The 13928-nt window shown below is 41.5% G+C and overlaps 1 protein-coding gene across 1 annotated transcript; it reads left to right on the top strand.

The window, feature by feature from the left end:
* Nucleotides 1-29: 29 nt before the first annotated feature.
* Emc7 (ER membrane protein complex subunit 7) lies at nucleotides 30-11444 on the top strand. The gene is made up of 5 exons (XM_005064775.4): nucleotides 30-338; nucleotides 5325-5444; nucleotides 8587-8725; nucleotides 10205-10285; nucleotides 10986-11444. The coding sequence occupies exons 1-5, from the start codon at nucleotides 106-108 to the stop codon at nucleotides 11136-11138; spliced, it is 726 nt and encodes a 241-aa protein (XP_005064832.1). The 5' UTR covers nucleotides 30-105; the 3' UTR covers nucleotides 11139-11444.
* The last annotated feature ends 2484 nt before the right edge of the window (nucleotides 11445-13928 follow it).

The following is a 13928-nucleotide window of genomic DNA, read 5'->3' on the forward strand; positions in this document are numbered from 1 at the left end:
TCGCGGTGATGACGACATCGTTCAGCGACAGCGGCGGCCGCCGCGGAGGCCGTACGGCAGGGGAGGGCTTCCGGGCCGTGGGCCTGACTCCTCAGAGCTGCTGTCATGGCGGGTGCTCTGTGGGGCTTCTTTTCCATCCTCCTGCTGTTACTATCGGGAGATGCCCACGGCTCGGAGGTGCCTGGGGCTGCCGCCGAGGGCCCGGGAGGTAGTGGGGTCGGCCTGGGAGATCGTTTCAAGATCGAGGGACGTGCGGTTGTTCCGGGGGTGAAGCCTCAGGACTGGATCTCGGCGGCCCGAGTGCTGGTGGACGGAGAAGAGCACGTCGGCTTCCTTAAGTGAGCATCCCGAGGGCAGCAGGAAAGCGGTCGGGTGGACGCTGGAAGGGTTGTCCGGCTAGGACAGCACAGTGTCAGGACCGACAGTGTAGCTGTCAAACCGAGGGTGCCGGTGCGCTAACGGTCCGTGCTGGGACACCCTGCTAGGCAGCCAGACCCTTGAGCAGCGAGGATGGAGGACAGTGGTCCCAGGCTCGGAACATTGGGGTCATTTATTTTGTAGCCCCATTTTGCCCCCTGTGGGGCGGATGACTCTTAGGCCCAGGGCACTGGTGGGTCCTCGTTTGCTGGCTATTTTGCCCCTCTGCATCGTGTCTATAGTTAAACTTCTCTGGAACCTGGTTGCTTTTTCCATGTCAGTCTTCTGGTAGCTCGATGTTGTGTAGAAAGATGCTAAACAAGTGGGAATTGTCAACGCCCAAAGGACTCGCAGTGGTGACATAAACTGGAAGGCTGATGTTCCTGCTGCTAAAATTAATGGGTCCCCAGGTCCCTAAGCAAAGTGCTTTTTTCCCCCTTTGGCCCGAGACTGTGATTATTGTTCTTTTTACACTTGAATTCGTCGAGGGATTTGCGATATCGCAGTCGTCCATTATGTCAGACTAGGATGTCTCAAGATCCCTTACATATACCTGTTTTTGTTCTTAGGAGAAATGGGGTTTCGGTTTTTTTGTTTTGTTTTGTTTTTTTGAGACAGGGTTTCTCTGTATTGTTTTGAAGGCTGTCCTGGAACTCGCTCTGTAGACCAGGCTGGCCTCGAACTCACAGAGATCTGCCTGCCTCTGCCTCCCGAGTGCTGGGATTAAAGGCGTGCGCCACCAATGCCTGTCTGGGGTTTCTGTTTTTATTGGGGGATAAGTTACTAGTGCTTTGGTTTGTGAGCAATATGTTTTCACCCTTCTAGGCATGAATGTGATGTTTTAAATTTTGCCATCAGTATTGGGAGTTGAAACTATGACTGAAAGAAAATGCTCCTTTGATGGCTTTGTATACCAACTTGTGACACCTGAAATCCGTACATTTTAAATGTGGACATTTAAGTTTGAATTGCAGATTGTTGAAGTTCCCTCGTGTGAAATTCAACCTCAGATTAATAAATAATGACAAATTGACAGCCGATATTTTATCTAGCATTCCGGTATTGTTTAGATTTTATCCTAATTAATGATGCATTAATAATAAAATCCTGATGGGCGATAGTTGTGCATGTCTTTGATCCAAGCCCTCGGGAGGAAAAGCAGGCGGATCTCTGTGACTTCCAGGACAGCCAAGGCTACACAAAGAAGACTTGTCTGGAGAAAACAAACAAAAAATAGTAATAATAAAATCCCATTAAGTTTTGGAAGGTGAGAATTTAACTTCTGCAGTATATTACTTTTGGGGGGGGGTCTTTCGAGACAGGGTTTCTCTGTGTGTAGCTCTAGTTGTCCTAGAACTAGCTCTATAGACCAGGCTGGCCTCGAACTCACAGAGATTCACCTACCTCTGCCTACTCCTGAGTGCTGGAATTAAAGGCGTGAACCACCAAGGCCCGGTCCAGTATATAGCACTTTTTAAAAACCACTTAATTTTATTTTGAAATTACTCTTAAAATCAATACATTATATATTGTTATATATGATTAGCCTTGCATAGTGACACATGCCTGTCATCTCAGCTACTTATGAAGTGGAAGCAGAAGGATCATGAGTTAAAGGTTGTCACGAGCAACTTAGTCTCATGGTGGAATACAGTTTTGTGGTGGAACTGGGGTCACTCCTAAGTACAGATGAATAAATGGATAAATGTTTGCTGAGGAAAATGTAAGCAAGATGTTTTCTATCAAAAGGTTGCAACAGAAAGATAACAACCCTTAATGTTTTATATGATCTGTCTTTAAGAGTAAAGCACATAAGACTGCAGTTTTCATTGAACGTTTACAAAAAATTATTCTACTACTTTGTTTTTTGGTTTGTTTTGGCTTGATTTCTGTGTATATCCCTGGCTGTCATGAAATGTACTCTGTAGACCAGGCTGGCCTCAAACTCAGGAGATCCAAATGGCTTTTCCTCCCGAGTGCTGCCTGTGCTGCCGCCACCACCACCTGGCTTCTACTTTATGTTCTTATATTCATACAGAAGGGTTGGTTGAAAATTTATGTGATTTTTTTTATGGTAATAGTCTTGTAAGTAGGATAGGCAGTTTGTCTTACAGCTGTTTTGAATAAACAGCATAAAAGTTTGACTATAGGCCGGGAGTTGGTGGCACATGCCTTTAATCCCAGCACTCGGGAGGCAGAGGCAGGCGGATCTCTGTGAGTTCAAGGCTGGGCTGGACTGACAGCCTCCAAAACAATACAGAGAAACCCTGTCTCAAAAAACAAAAACAAAACAAAACAAAAAAAAAGTTTGACTATATTGGGACTTGGCTAATGGAGATGAGAGGAGTTGTGGTTGAGGAGTAGGCAAGCTGTTTTCTATAGCATAATGTGTGTATAAACCACAACTCACTTATCTTCTAGCTTTCAACAATTAGGTAGTTGTCAGATTTTTGTTTTGTTTTATATACTACTTATTTTTTTGTTTTGTTTTTGTTTTTCAAGACAGGGTTTCTCTGTGGCTTTGGAGACTGTCCTGGAACTAGCTCTTTTAGACCAGGCTGGTCCAGAACTCACAGAGATCCGCCTGCCTCTGCCTCCCTAGTGCTGGGACTAAAAGCGTGTGCCACTACCGCCCGGCTTATTTTTTAATATTTTAGTGCATAGTTTCACTGTGGTTCATACTTTCTTCACACTCATCTCCTCCTGGGTTCGCCATCTGATTACAGGTGTCTGCTGTCATGCCTAGATTTGCTTTTTTTTTTTCCTTCTGGTTTTTCAAGATAGGGTTTCTCTGTGTAACAGCCCTAACGGTCCTGAAATTCACTCTGTAGACTAGGCTGGCCTAGAACTCATCGAGATCCGCCTACCTCTGCCTTCCCAGGCCTGGGATCAAAGGTGTGCACCACCACCGCCCAGTTCTACCTTTGCTTTTTCTTTGGATGATTCCGATATTATTTGTGTGGAGTAGTCATCACTTTCATTTTTTACACTTTGCTGAGAAAAAAAAATGTTTTGAAATTGTTTCTGTCAGGGTCCATCAAGATGCAGAGGATGATGATGTGATGTACATAATATGTACTAGCTCTTGGGGGTGTGGGACAGAAGCATCGTGAATCTGAGGCTACCCTGAGTTGTATAGTAAGACACTGTCTCCAAAAACAAAAGAGTAGAATATGCACTAAAATTAGAATCGTTCACATAGAGTTTAATCAAAGGATTAAAACAATATAATCATCAAGGTAGAGAGGAATAGTCTGAGTGGGCAGCACCTGGAGCTTCCAGCCTCAACACTGTTTATCCAGTAATACACAAAAGCAAGACAAAGAAACTGTCACCACCTCTAAGCTTGAGGGAAAAGGAAGGGAAGCGGCTACTGGACACTTGGAAGTGTGTGTGGGATGCGGTGGATTGCATGTAGCCATGGCCCAGAGCAGAGCCAATTAGAGATGGTCTGTCAGTGACAAAGCTGTGGGAAAAACATACACTAAAGTATTGTCTTCCCTTCTTGTAGACGTAAGAGAAAGGTAGAGAGTGGGTCTGGGGGATGTGAGGGTGATATGACTGTAACATCTGCCACCTCATTGTCAGGGTTATTTGGCTAGGCAGGTGTCTTCTAACCACACCACATGTATCCCTTCTGAAGCTGCTAGAACCTCCAAAAGAAAAAAGAAAGAAACCCTCAAGGTACATTTGAGAGTGGTCTGGAGGATAGACAGGCTTCCAGCTGAGGACTAAGGTTTTTTGTTTTTGTTTTTCGAGACAGGGTTTCTCTGTATTGTTTTGGAGACTGTCCTGGAACTCGCTCTGTAGACCAGGCTGGCCTCGAACTCACAGAGATCTGCCTGCCTCTGCCTCCCGAGTGCTGGGATTAAAGGCGTGCATCGCCAACACCTGGCAGGACTAAGGTATTTTAATGCTTGTATTTCATTTCTGCTTTACCTTAGTATATTCTTTCAATGACAAGGAGCACTTTTCATCTTAATTTTTTATGTCTTTTTTCCTTGAAATAGCAGTTTTTTTCATTTTCTAGACAGGTTAAAATTTACTTGCAAGAAGAAATTACCAGCTTTTGGTTGGATGATTTTTTTTAAACCTAATGGAATTAGAAATAAAGAAAGAAAAGATGGATGGCTCTAACTACTAAATTGTAGGTTTCTATATAACCATTCCAAAACTAACTGAACTAAATGGGACTGTTTATAATAAGTGGAACAGTTACTGTTGAAATGTGTTTGTATGAAAAAGAAAGCCAGCAAAATACAAATTAAAACTAGAATAGAACGCTTTTTAAAAATACTAAAACTGTATTGACGGAATGTAATAAAGTTGGGACCCTACTATTGTAATAATATACAGGATAGTTTTTCTTCAGTGAAGATAGGCCCTCAGAGTAGCAGCTACCCTTTGTTACTGTCATCTGTACCTGCAGCAGGGATCTCTAGTACTCTGACTTAGGCTCATCTGTTTTCAGAAACTATTAAAGTTCTGGAACATAAAATGTAGGGATAGCTTTTGTCGTGTTTTGTTTATTTGGGAAGATGGGCACAAACTATGTGGCCCAACGTGGCCATGAATTCAGTGATCCTTCTGCCTCTATCTCCTGAGTTTTATGATTATAGGAATAAGTCACTATACCTGTATTTTCTGTTTTGCTTAGCTGCTTCTAATTGCTCACATGTTTGTTTGTTTGAGACAGGATTTTCCACTGTAGTCCAGGTGTCTTGAAATTTACTGTGTAGCCTAGGCTGGCCTTGAACCCATAGTGACCCAGGTGGGTATTATAGATGAGTCACCACATCTGGTTTTCTTCTGATGTTTTTCTGAACTATCTGGGAAATAAGTGCTTTCAAACAGAGAAAGACTAAGGTGCTGATGAGAAGTAACTGAGTGTGATTTTCCTTTTCCAGGACAGATGGGAGCTTTGTGGTTCATGATATTCCCTCTGGCTCTTACGTAGTGGAAGTTATTTCTCCAGCTTATAAGTTTGATCCTGTCCGAGTCGATATCACTTCAAAAGGAAAAATGAGGTGAGGATACCGCATCTATTTTTATTAAAGTCTAATCTACTTAGTATGTTGTTATGTATTACTTTTGAAATTTACAATGAAGGTTGAGAGTTTCTTATTCAAACCACATTTAGTTCTCTTTTTTTTGGTTTTTACGAGCCAGGGTTTCTCTGTATTGTTTTGGAACATATAGTTCTTAAAATGTTTAATCTACCTTTGTTTGTAATCTGCGCATTGAGACTATGAAATTGAATATTTCCCCTCTGGATGAATGCTCCTAATGTGATAGGTTCCTTCTATAATTGTATAGAGTAAAAGGTAAGATTATTTATTGCAGGGGAGAAGTACTGCGAAAATAATTAAATAATTTTCTTGAATTTGAAATACTATTTCTGACTTTTCATTGAAATATTTTGATAATCCCTCTTTACTACAAAGCTGATCTGGAAGTTTCTATAGATTCTCCTTTATACACTACAAATTTCAGTAAAGGAATATCAAATGTTGTTGTGGTGTTTATGTGAAAGTGAGGCTCTTGATAAAATGGAAAGCAGGGCCCGGAGGTAGCGCAGTGGGTAAAAGTACATGCTGTGAAGCCTAATGGCCAGAGTTTGATCTCTAGGATCCACATGATGGAAGGAGAGAATCAGCTCCTACAAGTTGTCCTCTGACCTCCACAAGTACACATGGCATCTGTGTGCCCAAACACAAACACACACTACATAAGTGAAAATGTGTAACCTGGGGTATACATTTATCACTCCACAAAATCTGGGAGCTTCCAAGCTAAAGATCGGAGGTGGAACTTGGTTAGTAGCACATATAAATGCTTAACTTCTCTGGAAGATAATGCTCTGTTACTGCTTAAATTTAGAAAAACATTACTATTTGCTGAAACTACTTAAAAAATTCAGAGTAAGGGCTGGGGGTTGGTGGCGCAAGCCTTTAATCCCAGCACTCGGGAGGCAGAGGCAGGCGGATCTCTGAGTTCCAGGCCAGCCATGTCTACAGAGCGAGTTCCAGGACAGCCTGCAAAACAATACAGAGAAACCCTGTCTCGAAAAAAAAATCAGAGTAAATAAAGTCTGCTTTATTTTATTTTTTTTACAAAATACCTAAGGAAACTATATATTGAGCCAGCCCCTGAAGCAGACTTCTAGAAGTTAAGATAGTATAGGTACTAGATATGGGCTAAAATAGTGTAAAAGTATATTTAAAGTGACTAAAGAAAGACTTGATATGTGTTGTTCTCATTGTAAAAGTTATGCACATAAATTTGTAGCTTTGTCTTAAAGTTTTTTTATAGGATTAAAAAAGAAATAGAAGATTTCCTGTTAAAACAAGTGATATATCAAAGTAGGCAAAAGATATTTGAAAAAGAAGATAAGATAGGACTTCTACAATAAATACAAGCATTGAGATGGAAAGATTAATGGATATGTGAAACAACTGAAGAGATGTTTGATGAACTGGAAAACATAGTAAAATAAATTGCCCAAACTACAACATAGATAAAGAAATGAACCAAGCAGTGGTGACACCTTCCTTTAATCCCAGCACTTGGGTGGCAGAGGCAGGTGGATCTCTGAGTTCGAGGCCAGCCTGGTCTACAAAGCGAGTGTCAAGACAGCCAAAACTGTTACACAGAGAAACCCTGTCTCAAAAAACAAAAACAAACAAAAAAATGAACAATAGTAGCACTGCAAAAAATAAATAAGCGCAGGGGATATAGGTCAGTGATAGAGTACTTGCCTCACCATAATCAAGGTCCCAGGTTTGAGCCTAGTACCAACATCATCACTGAAATAAATAATTTGAAATTTCAAAAGTTAGAAGATTTCAAAAGCAAAGTAGATCTTGCATGAATCACTTATAGGTAAGGTTTTATTTTATATTGTTTTTTAGGGCCATGCCTTACAATGTAGCCCTGACTAGCATGAACTTACTGTGTAGACCAATCCTCAAGCTCATGTAGATCCAGCTCCTCTGCCTCCACTGAATCGAGAGTGCTGGAATTTAAGGCATGTGTCACCACTCCCAGCTGAGAATTTTTTAAAAAATACATCTCTGGTAAAAATCAGATATTACCGATGAATTTTCTATGACTTTCTTGAATCATATATTTTTCCTGTAAAGTAGCCTTAAAAATTGGTTGTATCCAGCAATGTGTGTCTTAGACCATCAAAAATGTGTAAGCTGATACTTTCTTTACATGTTTATAGTATAATAAAATTGATGTCCCTGGTGGCACACGCCTTTAATCTCAGCACTTGGGAGGCAGAGGCAGTCGGATATCTGCGTTGAAGGCAAGCCTAGCTGCAGAGTAAGTTCCAGTACAGCCAGGGATACACAGAGAAACTGTCTCAAAAAAAACAAATGAATGAGTGAATGAATACATTACACATAATGAAAGGGCTTTAAAATGGGAAAGAATTTGGGGGGAATTTTGCTTTTTTTTTTTTTTTTTTTTGATAGAAAGTCTCATGAAGCCCAGAAGCCCAGGCAAGTTTCCAGCTCCCTGTATAGTTGAGTCTTGCCTTGAACTCCTGATCCTTCTGCCTCTGCTCCCCGGTCCACAGATCTAAAATGCCTTCGATGTAAAAAGAAGGTAAGGAGTGACATGGAGCTACAAGTGTAGAAAGGGACGGCGCTGGAACCCCGCTCCCGTGTCCCTTGATGGGTGCATTAGGCAGCACTTTGCCCAGACTTCCCAGAGCGAAACTTTCCCTTTGCGGCTGGAAAGACGGCTCTGCAGTAAGATCCATGTTTGCTCCTGCACAGGACCTGGCTTCCATTCCCAGCACCCGTATGCCAGCTCAAAATCCATTCCCAGGGTTTCTGAGCACTCTTCTAGCATGTTTGGACACGGCATGCACATGATGCACAGACATACATGATGGCAAAACACCCATGGCATAAAAATAAATAATTTTTAAAAGATTTATTTTCTAAAAAATGTTTAAATGCTAAAGTGCTTTGGAAAAGCTGAAGGTAAGTATAAGGCATTGCTAACATAGCCAATTCTTAGCCTTGTCTTTTGTTTGTTTTGCTTCATTTATGCGCATACTTTCTTTTGCAGTAGCTTGGGACCCAACCCAGGACCTTGCGTATACTAGACAAATATCCTCTTACTTATAGAATTCATTTTGTCCTGTTTCCTTAGAGCAAGATATGTGAATTACATCAAAACATCAGAAGTGGTCAGATTACCCTATCCTCTCCAAATGAAATCTTCAGGGCCACCTTCTTACTTCATCAAGAGGGAATCATGGGGCTGGACAGACTTTCTGATGAACCCGATGGTATGTGTAGAGTACTGTACTAATCCCTGATTTGCTTCTAGCCATTGAAAACATTTAGTTCCTGTGAGAGAGAAGGGTGAAATTCGGAAGGTGGTGTCTTTGGAAAAAGATAATGGAAGGAATATGAAAATTCTACTGTGTATTTCATAATAAATGTGCAACTGAAATAAATATGAGGAAGTCACCAGATTTTATGGGATATCAGATAGAATGAGAGTATTATTGAGTTGTATATAGAGTTAACCTATCCATTCTATCTATTTGTCCATTGATAAATGTGTGGTCATATATTAACCAGCCCATGATGATGGCACATGTAATGAATGTTTTTTTTAATTGTTGTTTGAGGCAGGGTCTCACGGATCCCAGGCTGACCTTAAGTTTGCTATGTAGTTGAGGATGACAATGAACCTCAGGTCCTCCTGCCTCTACTTCTCAAGTGCTAGTATTACAGGGGTACACTGCCATGCCTAGTTGTTTTATGTGACGTAGGAGATCAAAACCAGGGCCTCCCAAATCATAGGCAAGCATTCTACCAAATCAACCATGTCTCCAGTCCCTCTAGTGGGGATTCTTTCTCCTTTTTAAAACATGAGTGGTAAACAAAGAAGTTATCTTAGAGTAGTTTAAGTAGTTGGTATTAATCCTAAAACAGCAATCCACGACTCATGTTGTGATCCTACTAGTAAAATACTAATAAATACGTTTTTCAGAAACAAGTTGAACTTTTTAAAATCTGTTTTTGAAAACTGTATTATCTTAGGATTCTCTAAATTTGGATTAGATTCCTTGGTGATAACTGTTTCGATCACAAACAGTACCATTTGGACACTATACATCTAGTGAAGGGTGAGTTAGTGCCTGGGTTTATTACCAGAGATAAAAGGGCAGAAGAGCAGCTGAGAGGAGAAACATGAGCCCCGAGACTCCACTATTTTCATCTCCAGTGTTCTCATTTCTGAAACTGCACAGAAATGTGTCAAGTGCTAGAGGACTCTAGGCCACTTCAGAATGAATGTGCTCAAGTAGTTGACTTCCACTGTGCTGCAGGCTCTAGGGGATGTAATTAATAAGAGCAGTAACACCACTCAGGAAGCTGCACAGTAGTCTGTAAGGAACAGCCTCTCTGGCCATTGGAATCGCCAATGCTAGCTTGCTCTGGGAGAGAAAGAATGAGCAGACAGTTCTGCTTGGAAGTTATCTGTGTTAAAACTAAAGTCTTTACAAAGGTAGGAGGCACATATGTAAGTTTGGTGTCTGTAAAGCACAGGCATATGTGAGCAGGCTCCTTCAGTCTCAGATGCTCCACAGCAGTCACACGGCACCCGCCACCCAAGCTGGTCAGAACTGTTGAGGTAATTCTGATACATTCTATTCCATATCCTCACTTGAATCTTGTCACTGGTTACTAAGAACAGGCTTTATTTCACAAGCTAAAGTGGAAGAAAAAGTTTCTCTTTTTTTTTTTTTATTCTGCAGGTTATGATGATGGTTCTTCCATTATTGATATTTGTGCTTCTGCCTAAAGTGGTCAACACAAGTGACCCTGACATGAGACGGGTAAGCTGACTGCCCGGTACGGGCTTTTGAGTCGTGCTGTGTGGTTTTTAGATGGCATTTTGAAATTATGTGTATACGTACTGAATGGGGGAGTGTATGTGTGTGCTTACAGGCACTGGAGAGTAAACCCATGGCCTTATGAATTCTACCAAGTGCTCTACCAGCGAAACAGAACAAGATTCCTAGTGCCAGTTTTTAAAATCGAGTTTGAGGCAGAATCTCAGTAGTTACTGAGGTTTGCCTTGAACTGTCAATCCTGCCTCAGCTTCCCATGCGATTGTTTGGTCATGTTCTGGTGTTTGTTGTTTTACTGCAGCTGTGTAGCTTGAGTATTTTCAATTTATCCTAGTTCCTATGGCAAATTCTTCTAAGAATTTGTATAAATGCAGTATGATGTTTCCTCGTGTTCAACTAGCTGTTTCCATTGGATAAGATAAATTCAGTTGGGTGTCTTAGTGAACGCTAATGTCTTTTCATATCTAAAACACTGTACTTATCTCAGTCTTTTTGTGAGCCTTGCTTGTTACACAGTTGAAATGCATAATAACCTTGATTTGCCTACTTCAGATTTTGATCCTTCAATCTATTTTTGCTTTGTAACACTGTCTTGAGAGTACTTACTCGATTTGTTCATACATACAATGGTTTAGGTAGATCCAGAGGGGATGTCTCTCATAGCTGATGCTTTCTCTTCCTGCAGGAGATGGAGCAGTCAATGAATATGTTGAATTCCAACCATGAATTGCCTGATGTCTCAGAGTTCATGACAAGACTCTTCTCTTCAAAATCCTCTGGCAAATCCAGTAGTGGCAGCAGTAAAACAGGCAAAAGTGGTGCTGGCAAAAGGAGGTAGTCAGACCGCGCTGCCATCGCACAAACTTGGCTACACCAGATGGCACCCAAGACTTGATGGAAACCGTGTGAAGCGACTACTGTAAACTGAGTCATCCTGAAAGTTGATCTCGTACAACTGTTGTCTGAGTTGATTCCTTAACACATGTTTTGTACTTGGTACACAAGAAAATCCAGCTTTCATCCTTTGTCTGTATGAGGTCAATATTAATGTCACTGAATTAATTACAGTGTCCTATAGAAAATGACATTAATAAATTATATGAAGTACTATACATTATGTATATTAAAGAAGTCTTAATCCAGATATAATATTACCTTTTGTCATTCCTTACTACTTTCCTTTTTTAGGGCAGTTTTCCCCTTTCATTATCTGAACTTAACTTTTAAAAAGAAGTGCTTGGTACTTTGAGAGTAGCATACACTGTGTTTTGTATGTGTGTGGCCATATGTATCAAAATTTTCACTCCAAGACAGGTGTGGTGGTTCACACTTAAATCTTAGCACTGAAATGGCTGATGCAGGAGAATTGCTTTGAGATTGAGGCCAGCCTGGGCTACAGAGTTAAGACTGTTTTTCAAAACTAAAAACCCCAAGTCCTGTACTCAAAGGGAACATTCCCTGATTGTGAAGTGACATGGCATGTTCCTGACATAGTTATCATTTTATTATTGCACTTAATTGTACAGTGTGGACATGTGGGTCAGTATAGAGCCTACCACGAAAGTTGTAGTTTCCATCCTTGGTATTCATTTCACAGTTACTGTCTATCAGCTGCGTGCTGTGGTCTGTATAGAGTACAGAGATGGGTTATATCCCAGCACCTATCTCAAGAGAGAGCCAGACCCTAATAAGAGTGGCTAGGGGAAAGTGGCCCAGCCAGGGAAGCAAAGCCTCCCGTCTAAAGATGTAAAACCAACCTTAGTGTCATAGGGACACAGCTCAAGTATCTTTTTTCCTTCACATTTCAATAATGCCTTTAATGACAACGATCTCATTTGCCCTAACAAAAGATACAAAGTGTCTGCAGCTCAAATATTTTTAAACTGCTCTTCTTCACAGTCTTTTTAGAGTGCTAAAGCTAGGCAACATCACAATATTTTAGTTTGGAGAACTAAATTGACTTCAGTAAGTCACAAAAGTTTTTACAACTTTTTCTTATGGGCTATTTTAATTAAAGAGAAGCTCTCAAGCTGCAGTATTGAATAAGTAGAGTGCCTCCCTTTTGTCTTGGGATAAAGGACTCTGTATTGCTTTCTTAACATTAATCAGAAAATACAAGCTGGGTGGTGGTGGCACACGCCTTTAATCCCAGCACTCAGGAGGCAGAGGCAAGCAGATCTCTGTGAGTCTGAGGCCAGCCTGGTCTACATACAGAGCGAGTTCCAGGACAGCCTCCAAAACAATAGAGAAACCCTGTGGGAAAAAAAAAAATACACAGAAGGGTTGGTTCCACATAAGGTCCGTTTTTTTTTGTTTTTGTTTTATTTGACAGGGTTTCTCTGTATTGTTTTGGAGGCTGTCCTGGAACTCGATCTGTAGACCAGGCTGGCCTTGAACTCACAGAGATTCACCTGCCTCTGCCTCCTGAGTGCTGGGATTAAAGGCGTGCGCCACCAATGCCCGGCTGTATACAGTGTTCTATCTGCATGTATGCCAGATCTCATTACAGATGGTTGTTAACCACCATGTGCTTCTTGGGACTTGAATGAAGAACCTCTGGAAGAGCAGCCAGTGCTCTTACTGCTGTGCTATCTCTCCAGCCCTCGTAGTAAAATTCTTAAGTGGAGACCTGCATGGGTAGCTAGAGTAGAGTTTAGGAAATGTGCCCTGCAAGGTAAGATTGAAAGACTTTATAGAGATTAACTGGGTTGAAGCTGAGAAGAGGAGAGAATGGGTAGGGTAACTCCTGAGTCCTGAGTTGAGGGTTGGGGTGTGTGTGTGTGTGTGTGTGTGTGTGTGGGTGTGTGTGTCAAGTATACTCTGGGGCTGATAACCTAAGAGATTGCTACTTGGATGCATTGCAAGCCTGAAATTACTTTTGTCTTCTGGAGAGTACCTTGACTTTGTAGCAAAATCATAAAAGAGCATCCTGTGTTGGGCCTGGTTTTATGGGCCAGTAATCCAGCTAGTAAGAAGGCTGAGGCAGGAGGATCATGAATTCAAGGCCTTCCTAGGCTACACTGAGGATCACAGAGAGGGCAAGTCTAGGTTGGACATCTTAATGAGAGCCTGTCTCAAAACACTGAAGAAGGTTAGGGGTATAATTTAATGATGGAATGCTTGCCTAGCATCCGATAGGTCCTGGATTCAATCCCCAATACTGGAGGGAAGGAGACTGAGTGAGCAAGCCATGTATGCCAAGCTCCAGGATGCTTGAAGAAGTGGAACTGAATGCATCAGGGGCCAGGCCAACTTGTGTTTGAAACAGAAGCAGCAACTAATAATGAGTAACATAGCAAGGTGGGGCTGAAGCTATAGCTCAGTGCAGAGCACATCCATAGCATGTGCCAGGCCATAGACTCAGGATCCAGTGCCCAAATGACGTAAACAATTTAAAAAAAGAAAAAAAGTTTGAGATAATGTTAATTGGAAGAACACAGCCTCCCCTTCCTGCCTATCTTGCTCCTTGCCCATCTACCTCTGTCTCAGACTCAAATCTCCCATCCAAGTACTAACAGGTCAGACCCTGCATAGCTTTCTGATGGGGGATGTTCTTCTGTATATGAATAAAACATTCTGTTGATGAATAAAACAATGATTGGCCAGTAGCCAGGCAGGAAGTATATGC

Source organism: Mesocricetus auratus, unplaced genomic scaffold (assembly GCF_017639785.1).
Source record: "Mesocricetus auratus isolate SY011 unplaced genomic scaffold, BCM_Maur_2.0 Super-Scaffold_100004, whole genome shotgun sequence".
Taxonomy (NCBI): domain Eukaryota; kingdom Metazoa; phylum Chordata; class Mammalia; order Rodentia; family Cricetidae; genus Mesocricetus; species Mesocricetus auratus.

Coding starts and splice junctions, on each gene's coding strand:
- Emc7 (XM_005064775.4), top strand. CDS start 106: ATGGCGGGTGCTCTGTGGGGCTTCTTTTCCATCCTCCTGCTGTTACTA. Junction 5,445..8,586: donor ACTTCAAAAGGAAAAATGAG/GTGAGGATACCG, acceptor CTGTTTCCTTAG/AGCAAGATATGTGAATTACA. Junction 10,286..10,985: donor GTGACCCTGACATGAGACGG/GTAAGCTGACTG, acceptor CTCTTCCTGCAG/GAGATGGAGCAGTCAATGAA.